General features: G+C 36.5%; 5 protein-coding genes across 9 annotated transcripts; 3 read left to right on the top strand and 2 right to left on the bottom strand.

The window, feature by feature from the left end:
• Positions 1-918: 918 nt before the first annotated feature.
• On the top strand, positions 919-1692 carry LOC105127819 (uncharacterized). The gene has a single exon (XM_011029264.1). The coding sequence runs from the start codon at positions 919-921 to the stop codon at positions 1690-1692; it is 774 nt and encodes a 257-aa protein (XP_011027566.1).
• Positions 1693-2617: 925 nt separating this feature from the next.
• On the bottom strand, positions 2618-8305 carry LOC105107156 (nucleolar complex protein 2 homolog). 4 transcript variants are annotated; one of them, XM_011028073.1, is made up of 14 exons: positions 8197-8305; positions 7990-8111; positions 7838-7898; positions 7505-7613; positions 7352-7403; positions 7159-7253; positions 6736-6804; positions 5944-6432; positions 5374-5673; positions 4892-5215; positions 4479-4685; positions 3808-3897; positions 3608-3705; positions 2618-3012 (listed from the first exon to the last, which is right to left on the bottom strand). In XM_011028073.1, exons 2-14 carry the CDS (start codon positions 8096-8098, stop codon positions 2913-2915), a joined length of 2103 nt encoding a protein of 700 aa, XP_011026375.1. In that variant the 5' UTR covers positions 8099-8111; positions 8197-8305; the 3' UTR covers positions 2618-2912. The 4 variants fall into 4 exon arrangements, with proteins under 4 accessions (XP_011026375.1, XP_011033916.1, XP_011018775.1 ...); XM_011035614.1 differs by having other exon boundaries at positions 8193-8300; XM_011020473.1 differs by having other exon boundaries at positions 7990-8305.
• A 99-nt stretch (positions 8306-8404) lies between these two features.
• On the top strand, positions 8405-9626 carry LOC105107157 (mitochondrial import inner membrane translocase subunit TIM14-1). 2 transcript variants are annotated; one of them, XM_011004663.1, is made up of 3 exons: positions 8405-8588; positions 8690-8868; positions 8972-9626. In XM_011004663.1, exons 1-3 carry the CDS (start codon positions 8586-8588, stop codon positions 9129-9131), a joined length of 342 nt encoding a protein of 113 aa, XP_011002965.1. In that variant the 5' UTR covers positions 8405-8585; the 3' UTR covers positions 9132-9626. The 2 variants fall into 2 exon arrangements, with proteins under 2 accessions (XP_011002965.1, XP_011010347.1); XM_011012045.1 differs by having other exon boundaries at positions 8975-9626.
• Positions 9627-10001: 375 nt separating this feature from the next.
• Positions 10002-13541, bottom strand: LOC105120422 (cyclin-L1-1-like). The gene is made up of 9 exons (XM_011018976.1): positions 13409-13541; positions 13019-13175; positions 12813-12894; positions 12536-12676; positions 12244-12413; positions 11259-11529; positions 10547-10967; positions 10371-10406; positions 10002-10278 (listed from the first exon to the last, which is right to left on the bottom strand). The coding sequence occupies exons 2-9, from the start codon at positions 13168-13170 to the stop codon at positions 10208-10210; spliced, it is 1344 nt and encodes a 447-aa protein (XP_011017278.1). The 5' UTR covers positions 13171-13175; positions 13409-13541; the 3' UTR covers positions 10002-10207.
• Positions 13542-15820: 2279 nt separating this feature from the next.
• On the top strand, positions 15821-22001 carry LOC105121193 (mitochondrial substrate carrier family protein C-like). Its single transcript, XM_011020114.1, has 7 exons — positions 15821-17601; positions 18235-18652; positions 18814-18958; positions 19397-19512; positions 19600-19678; positions 20333-20566; positions 21252-22001. The coding sequence occupies exons 1-7, from the start codon at positions 16401-16403 to the stop codon at positions 21585-21587; spliced, it is 2529 nt and encodes an 842-aa protein (XP_011018416.1). The 5' UTR covers positions 15821-16400; the 3' UTR covers positions 21588-22001.
• The last annotated feature ends 1489 nt before the right edge of the window (positions 22002-23490 follow it).

The following is a 23490-nucleotide window of genomic DNA, read 5'->3' on the forward strand; positions in this document are numbered from 1 at the left end:
CCTTCATTTTCAGATGATAACAATGACGACATATTAACTTGATAGCCAAGAAAAAAACTAATGGTACGTACCCAGAAGAAAAATACTTGCTGACCAAGAATATCTTGATGTGTCCATCGACTTTCTAGATCTCAACACGTTCCACGTGGAAGACACAGTAGCAATTAAGTGCTAAGGGCGAGTCAGGGCAGAGACCCACAAGTTTAAATGGGTGTTTAATTGGAGTATTTTATATTTTGGTATTCTTTTTGAAGTGTATTAAAATAATATATTTTTTATTTTTTTAAATTATTTTTTAACATTAAAGAGGGGGTGTGGGGGTTCACGCAGAATTTATGGCCCCGTGTGTGCCTACCAGACTACCAATTGGGTCCTGAACTACGCATATATCACTCTCACAGCACGCGAAAGCTCCACATATCCTCCTATTTTCTTTTCTAAAAAAAGACATCTACGTAGAGACAGGCGTTGTGTCCTAACTAACCACTAAAAATATTCCAAGTTCCAACAAGCCGACCCTGGAAATGCATGTTGCGAAAGCTTTAATCAACCTCTAGAAAAACTTGAAGCTCGGGACAATTAAACCTGTTTTGTTCATCGATATTGACCGCCTGCTCTTCTAGAAGGAGTTTCTAAGATCAAGAATTGTATTAATATTCTCGATACTTTCTACTTTCTTTTACTTCATCTTCTTTGTTCTTTGCCCTCTAGAAGCCGCCCCCACTCCTACACAACCTATTTTTAAGCAAAATGTCAAAGCATCTTTCCCCTCAAGCTCCTGGCTTATATATAGTCGTGACAACTTGGCCAGTTTTTCTCATCAATCTACAGCAAAGCCATTTACAAACTTCCTTCAAGAGTCTTTTCTTAGTTCTCTGTGGAACCCTCAAGTTTTCTTGCCGTTGCTTGATATTCACCATGGTTGCAAAAGAAACGAGCCTTCATCAAGTACCGGTACATGACAACAGTGAGTTGCAAGATTTTGATGATGCAGCAGAAACACTGTCTCTCTGTGATCTTCCGCTAAATGGTTATGCTTCTAATTGGGATGGCTTCGCCAGAGAAGATGAAAGCTTGGATTCATCTTTTGATCAAGATTTCTTCGAGTTCTTCAGCGAAGACTTCACCGCCTCTAATATTTATCCCAAAGATGAAATCATCTTCTGTGGAAAGCTCATTACTTGCAAAGGAGAAGCAGTAGCTGAAAAAACACAGAATCTGGAAAGCACAAAGAAAGCTAAAAATACCAAGAAGAGCTTCATTTTCCCATTGAAATCATCCTCTTCCAACAAGTCAAGGGCCACATCATCAAAACAGCTACAGGAAAAGAGTGACAAGACTTTGCAAGAGCCTTTATCAGAGAATCATGGGTTCGCAACAAGGAAATGCGATGATAGGTATGACTTTTCGATGAAGAAGGTATCAATACTAGGTACCCCAACGAAGCCAAGATGGTACTTTTTGGCATTTGGAGTTGGAAGACTTCCAATGGAGATGGAGCTAAGGGATATCAAGATGAGGCAGGGCAAGAAGAGCCCATCGAGGATGATTCAATCTGAAAAGGTGATTGAAACGAGTAGTGGGAATAAGAGAGGGAAAGGATCGTGGAGTTTGCTTAGGGTTTTGGGGTGCAACAGTCATCATTCCAGTGCTCGGGCAAAGGCATCACTTGGTTGTGCACCAATTGTGTGAGAGGTCAGCGGAGTCCTGGCAGCATGTATAGTTCAGCAGGCCAAAATTGACCGTGTAGTGAAACGCAACAGAAAAACTAAGATGACCTTTTTTGTAGTCACAGACGGGTGTCATTTGTTGGTGGCTAGCTCCCAAGCATTCAACAGGGACCTAGGGATGACGAAAAGGCTAAAAACAATTCAATCAGAGACGCCCATCGCCTTTAAAATTTTGTTCCCAGGGAACGCGTGAACATGGCTTAGATAATAATTTTTTAAGTGGATGTGTATGTGTGTGTGTTGTGTACAATATACATGTTTTTAGATAATAATTTTTTAAGTGGATGTGTGTGTGTGTGTGTGTTGGTGTTGTGTACAATATACATGTATTCCCACTTGTTCTAATATTGATCATTAATTACAGGATGTCATAACACATTATAATGCCCCGGCCAGCATAGAAGTTGCCCTTGCCCGTGGTCCAAGAACCCCAAAGATGAGTACTGGTTAAGGAAAAACTAAAACGAGCAAAATTGACTTCAAGTGACAGTATAATTTATGAAGAAAGGGGCTAGCAAAGTAAACAGCTTGCAAGCATCTGTTTTCGTTTATTGCTGCTCCCAAAAGTGCCATCCACTAATGGAGCACAATAAGATCTAGAAATATTATTACACAAACGTGAAACTATTTAAAAGATATATATATAGTGCTTTCCATGTCATGGAAATAGAACAGCAGTTTCATGCACGACCATAGTTGTATGAGATGGCCGCTTCAATTATGTTTCAATGTCTAATTAATATATTAGCCACGAACAAAATAATATGATACTGACCAAATGTTAGCCATCATTGTTCACGTAATGCAAGAAATGACATGAACATTTGATGGGCTTCATATCTTTATCGCTTAGTTCGAACTTCACTAGCTTGGACAATCAAACTCTCTTTAGACAGCAAATATTAACCCAAAACTTTATCTAGTTTTCTTCTCGTAAACATGATGAACAAGATTCACCGAGGATTCGTCAGACCTAACATCTTAAAATCTAAACAAAAATGAACTTGAACCCTGTTTGAAGATCAGAATGTCTTTTAAGGCTAAATAAGACACGGTTCAAATTTGCTGTGAGACACTGTAATTGAGGTTTTTATGATCTTACAAACATAAAACATGGTGGTAGGAAAGCTGAAGTTCTTCCATTTCTCTCCACTGTTTACATTGCATCGAAATAGTTCTAATTTAATGTGAATTTCCTTCAGCATTAACAGCCAAATCCACATTCATTGCGTTCTTTGGAGTTTGTTGCCTCTTTCCTTTTGTTTTCTTCTGCTCCAGGAAGCTACAGAAAACATCAGTTTTAGTTACCACAAACCAAAGCCCTTCTCAAGTTTGTTATTATATATCATAGTCAAATACAGATTTATTAGAGAATGCAGAGATTTACAATGTTGCAGCTACAAGGGGGCATGCTCGCAATGGTGAGCCAATGCAGTGACTATATTGCGTGGCAATCCTAGTAGAAACAACTACACTGGGCCTGACCCAGCATTACCTTATTTCTTCTGCTCTTGGCCTAACACGACTGGGATATTGGAATCTCAATTAAATAAACCAAATCCAATTTGAAAACAATTGGCATCTCCTTTTCCAGATGTCATTGAATATCAACATAAAAAAATCTGGCATTGAGCGACAGAATGACTCAATTATCAGTTCAGTTTGATTCAAAATGGGAACAGCCCACCCCAACTAGTAACTTAGCATTCAGTTCAACATCTGTACAGGCCCAAATATGTCAATATACGCCTCATTCATTTGCATCATGATTATTTAAGCGGGTTTTCATAGCAGGGATAAGATGCCTAAAAAATTGACACCATCACAGCACAAGCCATTCGGTGCAGTAGATTTCATAGCAGGGATAGAGGGCACACCTTATTTTTCCATTCATAAGCAGATTTCTGGAACCAGCCTTTTCAATTACACTCGTGTAATATTTTGTAAATGGAGCATTGCCACCGCACTTTTCAAGCTGCACAGTAACCAGAAATCAAATTTAGAACAAGTGACATCCACTGAGTCCTACAAGAGAATAGGTCACAGATGGATGCATAGAAAAAGGAGGGGGGCAAACCTGAAGAAATGATTCAACAGATTGCTGATCATTTGGAGAAAAAGTAACCTCATCTCTCTTCTTCCGGACAAACTCAATGTTCTGCTCTACCTACAGTTAAAAACAAGTATGAGAAATAGTGTTATGTGAATCATACATCCTTCTAAGAATAGCAATAAAGCACTGCTGAATACCAATGATTATGGTTAAATTTAACATAATCAAAATTAAGGAATTTCCCATTAAGGTGCTGAAAACATATTGCCACCACAAGGATTGCAATCACAACCCAGAGCTTTCAAACAAATATGCCAACATGTAATATAAACTAAGCTTCAACCTCTTAAGAAATCCTTTTTGTTTGACTAGGCTCAATGATTTACAACTCAGGATCTCGCCATGCCCAGAAAGCCCTAGATACTCAGCTTAAAGAACCAAGTGGCCAGGCAGGAAAGCTTCTTGTCTCTCAACAAAAGCCTGAGTGCTAAGCGAGCCCATTACTTATATTGACTTGGATTCACAGAGATCTCTAAAACATATCTATAATGCCTGACTATTTTCCTCCTATACTAACTACCAAATTCCTATGAACCATTTCCCAAGAGCAATCTCAAAAGTAGATTGTAGCGTGTTTAAACTTTCTTAACTATGATATAATCTAACACCTTACTCTATGAAAAGAAATCATTTACCTGATCAATAAAACGCTTCACCACACGCCGTAAACTCTCAATAGTAGTCATCTCATGGAATTTCCTCAAATAGATGAGTGGAATGGTTGCAAGTTCAGGAAATGATATGTGATAACTCCATTGAGCAAAGTGCACCGCCAACAGCTCAATGGCTGAAAAAACACACTCATCCTGGAAGTTTCGAGATTTTAGCCAATGCTTTGGCAACTACAAAGGAAACAACCACCATCAGCTTAACCATGCATGCAGCACACTTAATGCCAGAGAGTTAACAGGTGGATTTTAAAAACCAACTGATTGATAGTAAAAGAAATCAAGAATAAAAGGTTTGAACACATATCATAGAGCTAAACAGCCTCGCCATGTAAGCCACATAAGAAAACGGCCTCAGGATAAGTAAAATTTGTACTGACCTTGACCGCAGATGAAAAGCTGAAGTCCTTTCCAGGTTTCGAACTCTCCTTGCCTATTTTATATTCCAAAATATCCAGCACTAATGATGTAACTGGGATGAAAACTCCACTAGATTCAGAGAGAGTATTCAACCATTGGATGCATTTAACTCTTAAAGGCATGTATCTTGGTCCTGGAAACAGGACAGCTACTCCATTTATGATCTGAATTATTGTATAAAGCAGAGGCTGCAGATCATAATCATGTATATTCAAAGAAATAAATGCAACCCACAGATCTACAGAGTTAGCATACTGCCAACTGCATATCTTCTTTACTGCTTCCTGCATAAAAGCAACATTTCAACACGGAATTTTGATCAATTCACTCTTTAAAAGTTGGAAAATAAAGTACGAAAATCAGCAATGCAACCAAGGACAGATGTAAAACGATGTTAGGATTAAACAAAACAAGGTACCAGTATAGCTTTCTGAGTGAATACCTTCTTAGTTCGTAAACCAAGCTGCAATATCTTGGCAAGTTGCTGGATAGAAACCATTGCCTTGCTATAAGCTTTCTGCAGATCTTGAGAGCATAGCTCGATGAAGGAGCTTTTCAGAAATTGTTGATGCTTAAACAGAACTGGCTCCACAAACTTGCAGTGGTCAATAATAGCCTTGTATGCTTTAATCATGCAGGTTTCAAAGCAATTTGAGTTAAACACAACAGCCACATCTTTGATGATGAGAAGTGAGCATGCTGATAGAGTTCCTTTGCCCGTTGCCCATAAATGAACTGATATCTGCATACAATTCCAAGTCTTGGTAAGGCACAACCGCTTAAAGCATAAGATTGACAAATTCACAAGAAGTACTGAATAACGCTAAGGTCTGAAATTCCTAAGAGTTAAAGACCCTAACATCCAATATAAAGCAAATTTGTGCATTAATTGTGCAAGCCTTGGTAATAAACAAATTAGACAAGAAAGGAAGATGCTATTATCATAATCCCCAGAAAATTGGTTTCTTAGTTGCATTAGTTACAAATTTGAAACATTCTAGGATTAACATACCTTGATGAGTCTGCCTAGTAAAGGAGGAAAGGCAGCAAAAAATACTATAGAAGCTTTGAGTCTGGTTAAGGCGAAGGCTAATATCTGAGAATCAGTAACCACATTTAGGAGAAACAGGGTACTTCTCAAGTAAGACTTGACTACTGGCTTCAAAGTTTTCCATTTGGAAGTATTCTTCAGTTCCAAGATGGCCTCTTTCCTATCATTGGAGCCTGATATTCCCAGAATTTTACGAAATATATTATCAGCCTCTTGGAGCATGAATGTCAAGATCTTGCAAAAAGTGTGGCTGTCTTCAACAATGGTGGGTGATTCAGATCCATAGTGGCAGGCAGCCCTGTACCCGTTTAATAGCCTTACAAAAGCAGGAACATTATTCTGCTCCTTGACTAGTTCACACAAAGAATCAAAAGTAGAGCTACTCAAATTCCCCATTTTATTTGTGGACTCCCTGCCATCCTCATCAGACTCTTCTTCATCTGAAAACTGCTGTGAAGGAAGAGATGGTTAAAACTTGATAAAGGGGGGTTAAAAAGATACAACAGACACAAACCAGATTGAATATAAGGTTCAATGACTGGAAATTACAAACTTTGATGGAGGGAGAAATTTCTTGTCTTAGAACAGATCATATGGAGAGTAATATAGATGACAGCTACATATATAAACATCTAGTAGTCATAAGATAGATATACAAGCAAGTGGAGCTTGGAATTTGCAAAAAAAATCCACACCTTTAATTTCTCAAGATATTAAGAGTCCTGGAAAAAAAATTAAGACTTCATAGCTTACATTTTCCTCATCCCTTAATGTCTGCAGATGTTCCTTGTTGCTTTCCAAAAACTTCGCAAATTCTGGATCCTGTCAAATTTTAAGTGACAAAGTTTAGTTGAATCTCTACATAATGACAGTAAATTCATAAAATGGATTCTGCTGCCTAGCAGACATTTTAAGTGCAGAAACTAACAAGAGAAACTCAATACCAAAAAACTATCACAGATTCCAGACAAATGGTCCAAGCCTAAATGGGTTTGTAGGATAAAACGAGATTCCCTATCACAATTAGATTATGATAGGTTTAGATTTTAGCACTCAAAAATTTTAGAGTCAACCAACAAACTGAAGTTCTAACTTTATATGAAAAACATTACTCAAAATCTTATAAATCCTTTGAAAACTCTATTTTGAGATAATAAAAAATTATGATTTGATCACCTTGGCTTTCAAGTTGCTCAGCCTTTTCATTTTCTTTGCCAGTTCTAAATGAATTTCCTTGTTCTGCACCGATAAATCACCACCACCATTGTACTCTGCATGCAAATTACTAAAAACATAAATAAAAGGGGCAAATTAAAATTAAAAAAAAAAACAATAAAAATACCAGAGAAACTGGTGATGGTATCCTGACCTTCCAGATGATTCTCAATTCTAGTTTCACCATTATATGAACAACTTGTATCCTGGTAAGTTACCATGACCAACAATGTTAGAAACACCTTGCAAAGGACATGTGCCAAATTAAGTTTAACAAAAACAAAGTTGGCATAACATAATTCAAAACCTCAGATAAATATCCGTCACTATCTGAATCATCCCCATCCATATCACTACCATCTTCACCAAATACGGCATCAAGGGAAATATCCTTAAAATCTTCAACTTCATTGTTTCTGCATACAAAATAAATCAATAAACAACCCAATTCTCAAGATCATTCTCCTATGTAAGCAAACAAGCATAGACAGACAAATATAATATCAATTAGAAGCAGATGAACTATTTAAGAGAAACCCTTAATCATATCTTGAGAGCAAAACAAAATTAAACTCAATCTTTCACGGTCAAAACAATGCGCCTAATCCCTGCAGCATTAATTTGCACCTGCTTTCTTTACCTTCCACTATACTTTTCTTCTCTTTCTTCATCGGAATCTTCAGCTTGAGCTCTCTCATCTCCTAAACCAATAATTACCCAACAAATTCAAGCTACAGCAACAACAAAAGCAAAGAACGCAACGAAAGTAACAAACAGCAAAGGTAGACATACTTTTAGAAGCTTTCTTTTTGAAGAAAGACTTGACCTTCCTCTGCCTTTTAAGCACTGACTGTAAATTCTTCTTTGCAAACTTCCTTGCTTTCTTTCCTAGTTTCCCCATTCCTTTCCTTTCCCTGCCCAAAAATATCACCAAAATCTCTACAAAAGAACACAGAGAACTTCAAAAGGAAAAGAACCCAGAAAGCACTTTATGCCTACTTCAAGAATTAACAAGCTTGAGCTCTTGGGTTTTGGTGGCTTTCAAGACTTGGAGAATAGCAGTGAAGTACCAGGGCAAATGAAAAAGGAGAGGGTTTAGGTGGGTTTTTACGTCTGCTTGGAAATAAATATAACCCTAGATATTGTGGGCCGTAGATGTGGCCTGGTCCATTTTAAACAAAATAAAAGCACGTAATCACCAAAATGTCCTTTGGTTGTGCAACACCTGGCAGTGAATGGTTGGGACTGTAAAGTGCCACAGAAACTGGGAGATGCACGCAATCAGCGAGAAGCTCTTTCACTGTTTCTTCTTCTTCTACAGAAAGCTTTGAAGAGTTTTTAGCAGTATTCATTCTCTCTATTTATTACTATTTATAAATTTTAAAAAAATGGTGAGCGATTTGATTAGATTTTTCTCTGAAATAATTCTGGATTTGATCGATGGTTGAAATAATGATAGATGTGAAATTAATAATCATGGAGTGATTTTCAGGCGACGCCGTTTCTGGCTGGGCTAGCAATAGCAGCAGCAGCACTGGCTGGGAAATACGGGGTCCAGGCATGGCAATCATTTAAAGCAAGACCACCAAAGCCTAGAATACGCAAATTTTATGATGGAGGGTTTCAGCCTAAAATGACGAGAAAAGAAGCTGCTCTTATTCTTGGCATTAGGTAATTAATTTTTCTTATTATTCTTACTTGATGGATATTATTTGCTTGATTATCTTGAAATTATGATTAATAATTGAAGTTAGAAAGATGGGGTTTTTTTGAGCAGAGAAAATGCTGGAGCAGAGAAGGTGAAAGAAGCACATAGAAGAGTGATGGTAGCAAACCATCCTGATGCGGGTGGTAGCCACTACCTTGCTTCAAAAATCAACGAGGCTAAAGACGTGATGCTTGGCAAGACAAAGGATGGCGGATCTGCATTCTGATCTTTCTTCAACATGCCCTACTGCTTGCTCGCTGCCTGTTGCTCATAACACTGAATATAGGGTTTCTTTTCTTTTCAAAGCACAAGAAACTGTGAGTTACTGCAATGTGTGCTCTTCTTGCCTCTTCACTAGCCATTTAGTACTGTGGCTAGGAGTTCAATAGCTGCAAATCCTTCAGCGACGAGATTTGTTGCTGCAATTCTTGGTGATGATGACGATTAAAATGTGTATTCAGACATCTGTTACTTTTATTAGTTATCTTTGAGAGTCCAACATGAAGTATCTGGTTTACACCGAGCCTTCAACTGACGGTAAAATTGCTTGTGCGGTGCACTGCGGGTTGTTATTAGGAATTCAAGTTTCTTAACCTGCAGGAAGACTGGGTGCCCTACACCGCCTCTATGAGAAACGGATCGTTTGGTATGCAACAATTGTTATTTTTATCAGAACCTGTCAGACACCACATTTAATACAATAGCATGTTTTTTGTGGTCATATTAATGGCATCGCATGTTACTACCCCATATGATAATTCCCCTCCAATTTAACATGCCAGTACATGCAAGTAATCACTCGTCACTGAGTGTGAGTCCACGCTCCAATTTAACATGTCAGTATATGCAAGTAATCACTCATCGCTGAGAGTGAGTCCACGCTCTCACTTCAAAAGGATTCGCTAGCACTATAGCACAAGGGACGTTTAAGCCAATAGGCCAGCATCGGCATCCCCTCCTGTTAAAATGGGGTGGTTCGCCTGACCATAATGACATGATCACCTTGTCGTAACTTGAACAGAAAAGAAAACCCAGTGTTCGACATTTTTTTCACAAAAAAAGGACCAGTTCAAGTACAGCACAGATAGTGGTGAGGGAACTAGCATTATGGAACTCTTATGTTTTAGATCTCAATTTAACTGTAAACATGATGGTGTTTTCTTGCTCCTCTGTCATGTTGCAATGGGACAGACAGGATATGTTATAACACCTCAAAAAAAAAATTAATATACAAGTACTGTACTGGCAATCCCTGCTGCTACATCTCTAAAAAGGAAGTGTGCGCACATTCCAATGGCCAGTTCAAGCATATGAGTGGTGCCTATGCCGGTCCTTCTCCCTTGATGAATAGGAGGAACTGTGGTAGTCACGGTCTGAAAATGCAGAATGGTCCCAGATGAGAGGACTGCCATTTAACATCGAGAAAAAAAAAGATGGACCTCGTAAGAAAAGTTAAAATACATACCACGTGAGGAGTGATGCCTTGATTTCTCCGAGTGTCCTGCATTTAGATTAAAAGATCACATATACAATTAGAAATGTGTTATAAGAGTACTTAAAGTTGTATAAAAGTTTAAACAGAGAATTGCTAGCCCCCAAATTTAGTGTAACATCTGGACAAAACGGAACTTGGGAGCTGACCTGACTCTCTTCCTCTATCCTTTGAACGATGACGACCTCGATCCTTAGCCCTATCCCTGTCTCTTTCAATTTCATCACGCTCTCTTTCCCGGTCAGAATCTCTGCCCCTATCACGATCCTGGGCCTTTATTCTATCCCTCTCTCTTTCCCTCTCCCTGTCCCTGTCCCTGTCCCGTTCCTTGCTCTTGTCACCACTCGCTTCTGTTCTGTGATCAGACTTTGATCTTGGAATGAGCTCTTCTCTTGCTTCTCCCTCAGCGGGCTTGGATTCATCATCTGTTTTTTTAGATTCCTTCAGCTTGTCTAAGGCAACTTTTGTTATGTCCTTGGATCCGCCAGATTCAGCATTAACACCACTTGGAGCTGCCTTTGGTTCAGTTGAATTATTATTAGCTGGCAGGCTAGTAGCCCGTGGAATTTCCTATTCAAGAGCAGAAAAAATATAATTTCAGTCAATGGGTTTATATGATGAAGCATCCCTGTCTCAGATGAATATGAAGTAATCTCTACAATGCTTGCAGTTTCTACCCTTTTTCCTATCAAAACAACCGGGTTGTCTTTTTCTTTCTTACGGAAACAACAGCCATACTTGCTTTGTCACTAGGCAATATACCGCCTTTGATGACAAGGAGACAGTTGCAAATATTGTAAAAACCAAAAATTAAAAGGTTGATTTAGAATCAAATTGAGAAAAAAGGAAATACAGAACCACCTTTGAAATCAGCTGCAATTGGGAATCTGAAGACTTGTTCGAAAAAGAAAAATCTCCATCCTTGCAGACTGATACATACTGTGCCTTAGGAAGGCTATATAGGTGAGCCAAAACTCTACAAACTTCATCAATCCCAGATTTCTCTGCATCAAATGCTTTCCACCATGGTGGATTCTCAGGAAGAGGTACTTGAAATCTACGAGCTGCAGCATATACAACACCGCAAGCCACAACTGCACTCTTGAAACGAACACACAAAGTTGTCCGCAAACTGCCAAGAGAATGGATTAATGTAGAAAAATACCAACAAGAAAGCACACTAGTAAGTCCCAGGAAAAGAAGATATACCAAACAAGCAATAACACCAAAATCCATTAATTTAAAACAGAAGCAGCGTCTGTTTTTTTAACCACCTTGTTGTGCAATTCTGTCTTGTACTAATAGCTTGAAGACATAAGCAACCAGGTAAGCCTATAAAAGATTGTAATTCATGCTAACTGTTACATCATAACTGGAGCTTATGTTATAAGTACTTGGCAATCTTTTTCACAGCAATTACAAGCCTTGAAAGATGATGCAATTGCTACAATTGATCTGAGGAAATAAGTTACAAGGGAAGAGGAACTTAAACTGATAGGATCCTGTCAAAAAGTAAATGCTCTTTTTATTGAGATCAGAATGACTATTTAATTATCAAGTGCAAAAAAGCAGTTATCTGAAAACTGACAACAGATAAGATATTTCACTAAGCAAGGAATATTATTTTATATCTGCTGTGGTTTTGTTTAGGGAATCCCTGCATCTGAACAAATAATTCTTAGTTCCAAAATTGATGGTCATGTTGAACATGATTTTTATTTTTATTTTTTCCGCAGAAAAAGCAACACCGCACAAATTCATCAAACTGAATATACAGACTACGCACATAAGACTCACAAAACAACTGTAGAATGATACAATCAAAATGTTTGATTCAGAGAAGTACCTATCATTAGCTAAGTTCCATGCTTCTTGTCTTAATTCTTGGGGTGTTCCAAGGGTCATTAGGTAGTTTGAAATGAATTTGTGGGGATGCTCAACATGACAAACAAAACCCATTTCCTTCAATATATGCCTCTCTGTTTTGCTCAACTCAATCTTCAACTCTGCAAACTTCTATTGACACAGAGAAAAAAGTCTTAAGTGCCTAACACCAGAAGGACTAAAACCAGCTATGAGCCAAAGGGAAGAGAATAATACTGAAGCATCTTATGCAAACGTGATACCATATTTCTAACCTTTGAATTCAGGTCCAAAAACTCTAAGGGTAAGTTTTCCCTCCTGCACTCCATTCTGTGGAAAACAATGATGACTTGCCTTGATTTCCTAGGGCTTTCCTCGAGTTTAGATGCAAGCCATACACAGCTAGCAGCAACTTTCTGCAAAATATTAGCACATCCTAAAAACATATTAGACAAATAAGTGGGAATTATAAAAATTGCATTGCTAGAACTAAATAAACCAATGCCCATCTCTCGTAAATTTAACACTGTAGGTGAAAATATCACTTCTAACCTTGACATTGAAACGGGCAAATGACTTCTTGCAATAGAATCGGTGGAATAAAACTTGACCGGTAGCCATCACAGCTTGAGGTCTTTGAGTATAAAAAATAATGAAACAGAAACAGATAGAACCAGTATGAGTAAAAGGCATCAACAAAAAACCCAGGAAAAAAAAAAACATGTGCAGTACATGATTAAGCAAAGAAGAGAAGATACAGTTTGAGTAAAATGCCGCTCTCTTGGATAAGATCACAGCCATAGATCCTAAGAGTTGTCTCCGTAGCCTCATCGATTCCATCTTTCCTTGACGGGGAGTTTTGTAGCTCATCATCAGTTAAATAGAAGTTATCAATCGCTGTGTAAATCATTGAAACTGCCACAAATAACCCAACTCAATTATGAATCTATAAATTCTGGCATGTTATTAAAAACCCATCTTTTTTTCCTGCTAAATACAGAAAAGAAGCATGCTTGCTAGTTGATTGGCTTTTATATTGTAGAGAATGCTAAAATTATCCCCAAGATTTCCTCAATTGTGGTGAGTTGCTTTATGCAGAAAACACAAAATTAAACCCAGATAGAGAGAAGACACAATCAGAGACTGACCTGAGATCGCTGGCGAGAAGATGAAGAGCGGCTGTAATAAACGAGAGAAGCTACCGGTGGGGGGTTAGGGCTTGTGATTTGTGAGGTTTGCAGGATGTTGGAATTTGATTTCTGCGCTTCGGCTTAAAACGGCTACGTTTCCTTTTAAAGAGGTTTTTGTGTTTTCGTTGATCAGGGCCGGTTGCATTTTCTGATTGTGGGCTTCGCTCTGTAAATTGAGCTGGATCTTCGTTATTGGGGTTTCACCTATATTTGCAGTTTTTTTAGTTTTTTAAATGTTTGATTGGGCCATGAGTCGTCCATGCAGGTGGCGTGATGCTTCATTGCCACGTGGAATATTTGTATAGCTACAAGTTAAGATCATGAGGGTTACATCTTGCATGTCAATCTAGGTTAATTACACTGTATAATTCAACTTGTAACTATTATATCGCATTAAAATTAAATTAAATTAAATTATTCATGTTGATTTTGGTGAAATGGTTGCATTTTTTTTCCTGAGAAAAGAGTATGAATTTCACTCTGAACAAAATATTTTTTTTCCTCCTTTTAAAGCCATCTTTTTTATTTATTTAGGTTTAATCAGTCATATCTGAATTGATTTGATTATCAATTTAATATGATTTAACCATTGATTTAGATATTGAATTATTTATTTTGTCTCGGATAAAAAAATCAATACCTTGTGCGTGGTGGATATTTGGGTGTGGTATTGTACGCCAATACCTTATAGGCAGTGATTATTTGCGTATGGTATTATGTTTAGGGTGTGTTTTGGTCTGGTGATATGAAAATATTTTAAAAAAATTAAAATATTTTTTTTTATTTTAAATTAATATTTTTATTTTTTAAAATTATTTCAACATATTAATATGAAAAATATTTTTTAAATATTTAAAAAAATATTTAAAAAAAATTATCAACATGTTCTCAAATAAAAATTAAATGTCCGGTCATGCCCTTTGTTCGACATGTAGTTATTTTGTTTTATTTTTTGTCGAGAGATCTCTAAACTTGCTCCCTTTGAAATCTGTGATATCTGCGAGGAATATTAATAATAATAATAACAATAAATGTTGATTTAGACTGGTAGGATTAGTAGCATTGATGAGAGTCCTTTGTAATAATGCATGAATATCTTGTATGTCTAGACGCTAGTGTCTATCAGGGATCTTCTTCGAGTTGTCATCGAGGTACATTCCTTTTTATTACATGAAGTGGGATAAAATCTTATCCTTGTTCCTGTGATCATCTAATCACTTTCGATTTCAATTTTTTTAATTACAGTAAAGAGGATAAGACTTCGGGTTAATTTTAATATTTCAGGTTGTTTGAGTTTCTAGATAGATTTTCTATAGTATATATATTTTATTTAGATGTTTTGAGATTAAAAATAATTTTTACAGGTGCAAGACACCTTGCTCAAGGGTGTTTTTAACATTAATATAAGTGTTTCAGTTAATTAAAAATTAAATTTTATAATTTATTTTAATTATATAAATAATTTATAATTTATTTAATTAACTATACACATAAAATTTCAATTTATAGTTTTTATTTATTAATGTAAAAAATATATAAAAAATGTTGATATATTTTTTTACATTAAAAATAAAATTATATGACACACAAGGAGATATAAGTCAAATAACTTTAGCAACAATATAAAATATATATTTTTTAGATTAACACGAATGTCATAATTAATTTATATGGAACTTGATTAATTTTATAAATTCTAAAATTAATGATTATGAAAATTTTTATTGATTTTGAGGTTTGTAAAATTTAAATTAGTAATTTTTAAAAAATAATTTTAAAATAAGTTTTTTTAATATGGTATTGAATAATATTTTATAATCAATTGACATCTCGTTCTAAATTATTTTTTCAAATAATTTAAAAAGTGTATTTAATGTATACTTGATTTTTTTATTTAAATGGATTTTTAGTATTTTTTTTATTGTCTAGACATATTAATATTAAAAAATTAAAAAAATATTATTTTAATAAATTTTCAAATAAAAAACATTTAAAAAATTAAAATTACCGTATCAAACACCGTGGAAATCCTTTCCACGTCAGGTGTTGGATGGATCTGCTCGGCTCGGCAGAGTTAAGAGCAATGGGTCTAGCAAATGAATGGCTGCAATATAGAATTCAAATTATGAAAAAACAAAAACAAAAACAACACTCAAAATTTTGTATTTAAAAACCCAATGTGGATAGACATGGATTAGTACATTATCCACCAACAATCACAGTATACTGTTGGCACTCGGAATCTGATCCAAGTGTCGTCTTCCCCTTCCACCGGGTCCTCACGTCAGATTTTATCCATTTTTTTATCAATAAATATCCCAATATAAACAAGATCAAGCAAAGCAAACAGCAGTGGCAGCAGAAGTAATTTCCCCCCACTTTAATTTCACAAAAATTCAGAACACAAAACTATAACAATAAAAAACAAAAACCAAGCCAGAGGCCTATTCTTCCTCTTCCTTCCCTGCCACCAAATCCTCTCCCTCTTTCCCTTTTTTGAAAAAAGAATCCACCAAATTTTATATAGCACTTTGTTCTCTCTGAAGGTCTAAAATTTTATCCACGATTTTTTCTTCCTCTCACGAAGAACTGAGCTTTCACTGAATATATATAAAAAACCTCTCGTTTCCCATACTCTATCAACAACAAAGCAAAAATGGACACAACTACACCGTTTACCGGTCCGTATAGTTAGGGTCTTGCAATTTCAGATTCAGATACTCTTTAAGGCCGCTTAAATGGATCTTACCCAATCCGGTTCAGTCCACTGTACGCTTGCTGCACCTAGTTCTTTCTTTTTTATTTAATCTTGTGCTTTTCCGGGCACAGTTTTATTTCTACTGTTTTTTATCAGGCTTTCAGTATAGATTTGAACTGGTAAGGTACATATAAGAACTGGGGGAGTAAAAAGATTGGATTTTTGTGATTGGGGTATTGTGATTTTGTTGTAATGGTGTCTACAAATGATCCAATAGAGTCTTTTATGAATTCAGTTCAAGTGGTCAGAGATGCTCTTTCACCACTTGAACTCGGGATTCGGAAAGCTGCTAAAGATCTTGAAACTTGTTGGGGGGTTTCAAAGAATGATCATAAGGCAACCCGTGATTCAGATACTGATAATAGCAGTGAAGTGTCAATCTTCACTGTGAAAAAGAAGAGTGTTAGTCTTGGAAATAGTGAAAATAGGCATTGCGGGGTTAGTGAAGAGAAAAGGAAAGGATTTTTATCCTTCAAGGTTCCTGTTAGGAGTCTATTGAGGATGTTTTCGATGAATTTGGAAAGTGGACCCAGAAATGGCAGTGATGATAAGGTTGGGGTTTCGAAGAAATTGTTGAAAGAGAAGGAGACGGGGAATGAAGATGAGTCTTGTGTAAATTGTTTGCGGTTTGCCTTGACGTGGTCTTTGTTGGTTAATGGTTTTGTTCAGGCATTTCCTAGCCCATTTAAAACAAACAAGAAACGGTTTCAGAAAGCTGGTGACGAGGATAAGGAGTATTTGCATTTGTGCAAAAATGGCTCAAAAGCAAAGGTTTCGGGCGAACTGAAGCAAAGGGAATTGAAGGTTCAATCTGTTAAAGGGTATCAGAATGTGAACGAGAAGGGTAAAACAGAGAAACACGTGTCCATCGAATGCTTTATAGGGTTTCTATTTGACCTCTTGATTCAGAATCTACAGAAGTTTGATCAGAGTTTACAGGAAAGAAATGTCAAGGGTTGTAAAAATAATTGTTCGAACTCAACGCCAGCGCCCTCCCAGTTTGATCATTTGACGGCAATCATGAGTATTTGGGAAGGTCAAAAGGTGCATGTAGATGGATTTTTGGGAAATTTGAGTTTTGCGAGAGTTGGTGGGGTACCATCAAGCATAGTTGGAGTATCCTCTTCAGTTAATGAAGAGGGCGACGATGGTGTAAGCAGCGCGCCTACCAACAGCACTGAGGACACTGGGGGTAGTTCGCCACAGAAACTAGCTAGTGGGATACTAAGCATTCCGCTATCGAATGTAGAGCGTTTGAGATCCACATTATCCACGGTTTCTTTCACAGAGTTGATTGAGCTTGTGCAGCAGCTTGGTCGATCTTCTAAAGAATATCCTGACAAGAAAAAGCTGTTCTCTGTCCAGGATTTCTTTAGATACACAGAGGCCGAAGGTATGGTTTCTCGTCTCCTTAGGAAATTTACCTGTACTGGTTGCTGTTCCTGCTTGTGTCTATGGAAAATTGGAAATATACGTACATGAAATATTGCTGAGCGTACTACTTGTTATTGTTCTGGTACTCTCATAGACGAGTAACACTTGTTTGTCAAAGTTTACTCAATATCAGTTGAATGGAGCTGATATATCCATCTATTGCAGAACGTGCTTCGCTGGAAAAGGAGATCTTATTTGACTAAGGGGTGTAATAGAGGGTGGTAATAGTTGTGTTTAAAAGTGTTGAAAATACATGAAAATAATATTTTTTTATATTTTAAAAATTATTTTTAACATTATCCGTTAAAACAATCTGAAAATATATATAAAAAATTAATTTTAAACAAAAAAAATTAATTTTTTTTAAAATATTGTTCCAACCGCTTTTCTGAACACTATCTAAAATTTTTTTTGTAGATGCAACTGTTAATTTTTTACTCTCCAGACTAGAAAGTAAAGGCAAAAAAAAAAGAAAGAAAAGAAGAGAAGAGAGAATTGCTCATCTTCAAATGAATTTCTGATTATACTGTCAATCCTTTCTGTATCTCTCATCCTAAATATTGCTCTTATTTGCACCCTTACATTCTTATAGGAAGAAGATTCTTTGAGGAACTGGACAGAGATGGTGATGGTCAAGTGACTCTGGAGGATCTCGAAATTGCGTTGAGAAAGAGAAAATTACCCCGTAAATATGCTCGGGAATTCATGCATCGTACTAGAAGTCACCTATTCTCAAAATCATTTGGTTGGAAACAGTTTTTGTCCTTGATGGAACAGAAGGAACCGACAATTCTCCGTGCTTACACTTCTCTTTGTTTGAGCAAGTCTGGGACCCTGCAAAAGAGTGAAATATTGGCATCACTAAAAAATTCTGGACTTCCAGTGAATGAAGACAATGCTGTTGCTATGATGCGATTTCTGAATGCTGATACAGAAGAATCTATTTCTTATGGGCATTTTCGTAATTTTATGCTTCTGTTGCCTCCTGATCGACTTCAAGATGATCCCAGGTAAAATGTTTGTGTTTATTTGTCCAGAGCTATTACACAAGTTTTGTGCAGGCTCATTCACATCGTTTACTGCAAGCTTGCCTTCATTTGATCAGACAGAAAATGTGCAATTTTCTTGATTGCTTCTATTTGATGCTGGCTTCTTCTTCTAATACATACAGGAATATATGGTTTGAAGCAGCAACTGTTGTTGCTGTTGCACCACCCGTGGAAATACCTGCTGGAAGCGTTTTACGATCTGCATTGGCCGGGGGTCTTTCATGTGCACTCTCTTGTTCTCTTATGCATCCTGTTGATACAATTAAGGTGTAGTACTCAGTGGTTTTTTTGTTCACTTGATTGTCTTTAATGGAAATAGAAACTTTGGATCAATTACAGCTACATTGACTATTTGTCGTATAGAGGGCTATTCATGATCAAATTCTACATAGCCTTTCCCCTTTAGTTGGTCATCCTCATTCTCATTCTGTCAGTATCTCGGCTTTTGTTTATAATAGACTTGTATTAGACTGTCAAAAGGTGGAAAAAAGAGGAACTTAAAAAAATTACATTCCAGAGAATTAAATATTGGAGCACATAGATGTGAAGTTAAATTGAGCAATGTCTTCTTAATTTACTTTTGGTAATCCTCTTATATATATATACATATATATATATATATATATATATATATATATGCATGCTGTTTTCCATGAGTGCTGATGTTAGGTCTTCTCATGATCTGTTGTGTTGATGGTCTTTTAGACTCGGGTGCAAGCATCAACGTTGACTTTCCCAGAAATAATTTCAAAACTTCCACAAATTGGAGTTCGAGGATTGTACAGGGGTTCAATTCCTGCAATTTGGGGACAGTTTTCAAGGTTTTTTTTTAGTCTTTTTTCCTCCAGCCTTTTGCTGAGTAATAACTATTTATCTACTAGCTCACCTTTTCTCCATGGGCATTTCAGCCATGGCTTGCGAACTGGGATTTTTGAAGCTACCAAACTTGTGCTAATAAATGTTGCCCCAACACTCACAGATATCCAGGTGATGCTTATCATTATGCTACTGGGGTTGTTAATTTTGTATTTACAAGTACTAAATCATTTAAATCTTGGTCTTCCCAAATCTCTTGAATGATGTTTAATTGCAAAGAGTTCAAACTGGCAGTGATGATTTAGAGCAGCCGTTTCTTTATTTTGTGTGATGGCAAAGCATTAATAGATTCTGCTTAAGCATGAGACTTTCAACAATATTAATGTTTTCTCGTATCACTCAGTTCAGCTTTATTGTTATTACTGCTGCTCTTATTGTTATCTCTACTGATCAAAACAATTCAGTTGCTTTCTGGCTCGCCTAGTGATTCTTTCCACTAAATCTATATAGGGTGCTCAAACCATTGTGTTCAATTCATTTTTCTTGCTTATCAGTTGTTGCAAATCTTTTATGTTTGAAAGAAGATAGATCAGCACAGTATATAATTGTTTACTTCAGTTCTTGACTAGGCTATTTTCCATGACTTGCACTTTATGTTATCATATCAAGCTCAAGAGTTGTTCCTGTGCTAAAGGAGATGCCTTGACAAGTGATGCATACAAATGAATATGATTAAGGCCCGTACCCCAATTTTATTTTGTTTTGAAACAACTATTCCAACTCTAATCTGAAACAACTGTTAACATGCATTGGGATGTTATACAGGTTCAATCTGTAGCATCATTTTGCAGCACATTTTTGGGGACAGCAGTGCGGATCCCTTGTGAGGTATTGAAGCAGCGTTTGCAGGCTGGCCTTTTCGACAATGTAGGACAGGCTATTGTTGGTACTTGGCAGCAAGATGGCCTAAAGGGGTTCTTTCGTGGGACTGGTGCAACTCTTTTCCGTGAGGTTCCATTTTATGTTGCTGGCATGTGTCTCTATGGCGAGTCCAAGAAGGTAAGCAGGTTTTTGTGCTTAAATATTAATAAATTTATTCTTTTTTCTGTGTAAAATTTTAAAGATGCAGTTTTCAATTCTATGTGCGTGTCAACCAGAGCATGGTACTTCTTGTAGTTCACTAAATTTGGCAAAACAATTGCATCAGTAGAATGCCATTATTGACTGCAGTCCTCGAGACCATGGGGGCTTGGTGTTTTTTTGCTTACTTTCTTAAAAGGGATTTTATTTTGAAGATGATTTGTAGTAATAACATTTATGTTGGGGTTTGTGCAACAGTTTAATGCCAAGAATTGGTTGTTCTCTTTAAATTATTAGCACGTGAACAGTGTTAATGGACATGGAATGGGAAGCACGTCTTCTTTCATCACTAAATATATTATGTGGAAACTTAATAGTTACTTTCATTACTAAATATATGTCATAGAAACTTAATAGTTGTAAGGAGTGAAGTTTTGACTACGGAAGGGAAGGGGAAAGGAAGTATGCTAATAAATTGTCCAAAACCTGCCACTAGATGAAACATTTAAGCTTTACTTGATCCTACTACTGCCCCTAGATGCATTTGAGGATGTGCGACTGACTTATGTTCTATTTTCTATAAAAACATAACGTATTCTTCTGCCATGTTTTTCCTTTAGTTTCTTGTTTTCCATTTAATGTGTAATTGGCGTGATTCTTCAAGGTTGCTCAACAACTTCTAAGGCGGGAGCTGGAACCCTGGGAAACAATTGCTGTTGGGGCTTTATCTGGAGGCCTAACTGCTGTTATCACTACCCCTTTTGATGTACTGAAAACTAGAATGATGACAGCTCCACCAGGAAGAACTGTATCAATGTCATTGATAGCTTTCTCTATACTCCGACATGAGGGGCCCCTTGGCTTATTCAAAGGAGCAGTGCCGAGGTTTTTCTGGATTGCTCCCTTAGGTGCCATGAACTTTGCAGGCTATGAGCTAGCAAGGAAGGCCATGGACAAAAACGAGGAGGCAGCTAGAGCAGCTGTCTCAGAAAAAAGTTGATGAGTCCTGGATAGATATAAAGACCTTTCTGAAACAAGAATCCTATCAACCGCAGCCTCCAGGTTTTAGTTGTGAATGCTGCTGGAAGATATTTTTGCTTTTCTGAATCTCCAGCAACAGATGCATCAAATTTTATCTGTCAAGTTTTTTTTTTCCTTTTCTTTTTCTGAATCTCTAGCGACAGATGCATCAAATTTTATCTGTCGACAAGCCCCTTTTGTTTTCCTTTTCTTTCCAGGTCAAGACATCTTATTGCAGGATGTCTTGTTCAGAATTTTCAAGGTTTGCCAAGAATGGCAGATGATCTGTTTTTGCAGTGATCTTGTACCTTGTTCCCAGATTTTATACTGTGCATTTTATGTGCGGTTATTTTATTCTTTCCTTAACCCGAATCTTACTGCATTCAATAAATCATTTGCAAGGATGGTGTTTAATTTTGCATTTTCTGTATCTTTATCTCCATCCAGCATCCACCTGCTTGTTGTTAACACATGAAAATTACAAACGTTGTCGGGATTTGATGGCTTTTTGAGAGTAAAATTATATTTGGAATGATTTTTATAAACTAATTTATGGTTTTTATTTTATTTTTTATTCAAAGAAAATTCATGGATGTATTTGGTTAAAAACTAGTCAAAATCAGCATCGCATTTTTGCTATCATGTTCAGATTAATCTGTGTCATGGTGGTTATTAGACTTGGCGTCGCCTCTTCTATTCATGCATATCGACTTTTTAGAAGAAAAAAAAAAGAAATTGGTTCCCAGGCAAAACAACGAGCATCTGACTCCCGAGAAATGATCACTAACTGAACCAGACCCGAAGGACACGAACGTCGGATGTTTGATACTGAACGTTTGACTTCGCAATGCTTGAAGATGCATCGAGTTTATGCTTGGCAACATACTTGGGGATCTCTGTGCCTGCAAAGGGAGGGAGGGAGGTAGGGAGGGAAAACATCCTCTCTCAGCACAAGAACATGAATCACAATTTACAAAGTCAAAAGGAGCCCAATATTCAAGTGGGCACAGCCATAAAAACACGACCAACCATAAGAGAAAAAAACAAAAAAAAAAAACATATAAAAGCCTATATCCACGAGTTGGCCTGCGACCAGTAAAAGGTTGAAGGTTTTCAAAGTGATTCGCCTCTTGTTTTAAGAATAAGATCATCCACTATGAGCTCGCCAGCTTTACATGTTTTCTCAATCCCACACTCGATTTTTCTTCTTCCTTTTACTACATTGACTTACAAAATTCTCGATCAAATACTTCGATGACATGTTTTTCAAGCTTAACCTCGCTACTGGCACACCGCCTTTCGCTTTTATCTTAATTAAATATATGGATTTAATCTTGCTGATTTTGGCATATCAACTTCTTCTTTTTTTAATTTTACTAATGAAGTACTTCCGTAAATTTTTCATTTTCTAATATGAATTTTTCCTTCTAAAATTTTTATAAGTTCAAATTCGATGCAAAAAGAGAGATTTTATGGTGCAGTATCCAATTAGTTATTTTCTTATACTATTTTTTTTTAAATAAACATAAAAAATAAAATAAAATTTATAACCTATTAAAAGTGATAAAAATATATTCATCTAGATTTTTTTTTTTTACTTGTATTTTTTTTTCAAAAATTAAATATCCCTAATTATTCATTTGACACCATAAAACTTTTCAATCGAAAGCAAGGAACAAACCACCTCATAATCCAACACTTCAAGATTCAAGAATGATCCCTTTTGTTTTTTGTTTATATTTTTTATGAAGAATAATCATCAACCTCTCTAGAATCTTCGAAGAGCCTTGAGCGAGCCTTAGCAGCATCTACGATGATTATTTGATGACAGTTTCGGAAGGTACATACTTCAATCAACGGTGAAGTCAGTCTGGGATTCCATT

The sequence above is a fragment of the Populus euphratica genome, unplaced genomic scaffold (genome assembly GCF_000495115.2).
Source record: "Populus euphratica unplaced genomic scaffold, PopEup_1.0 scaffold1.1, whole genome shotgun sequence".
Classification (NCBI taxonomy): Eukaryota; Viridiplantae; Streptophyta; class Magnoliopsida; order Malpighiales; family Salicaceae; genus Populus; species Populus euphratica.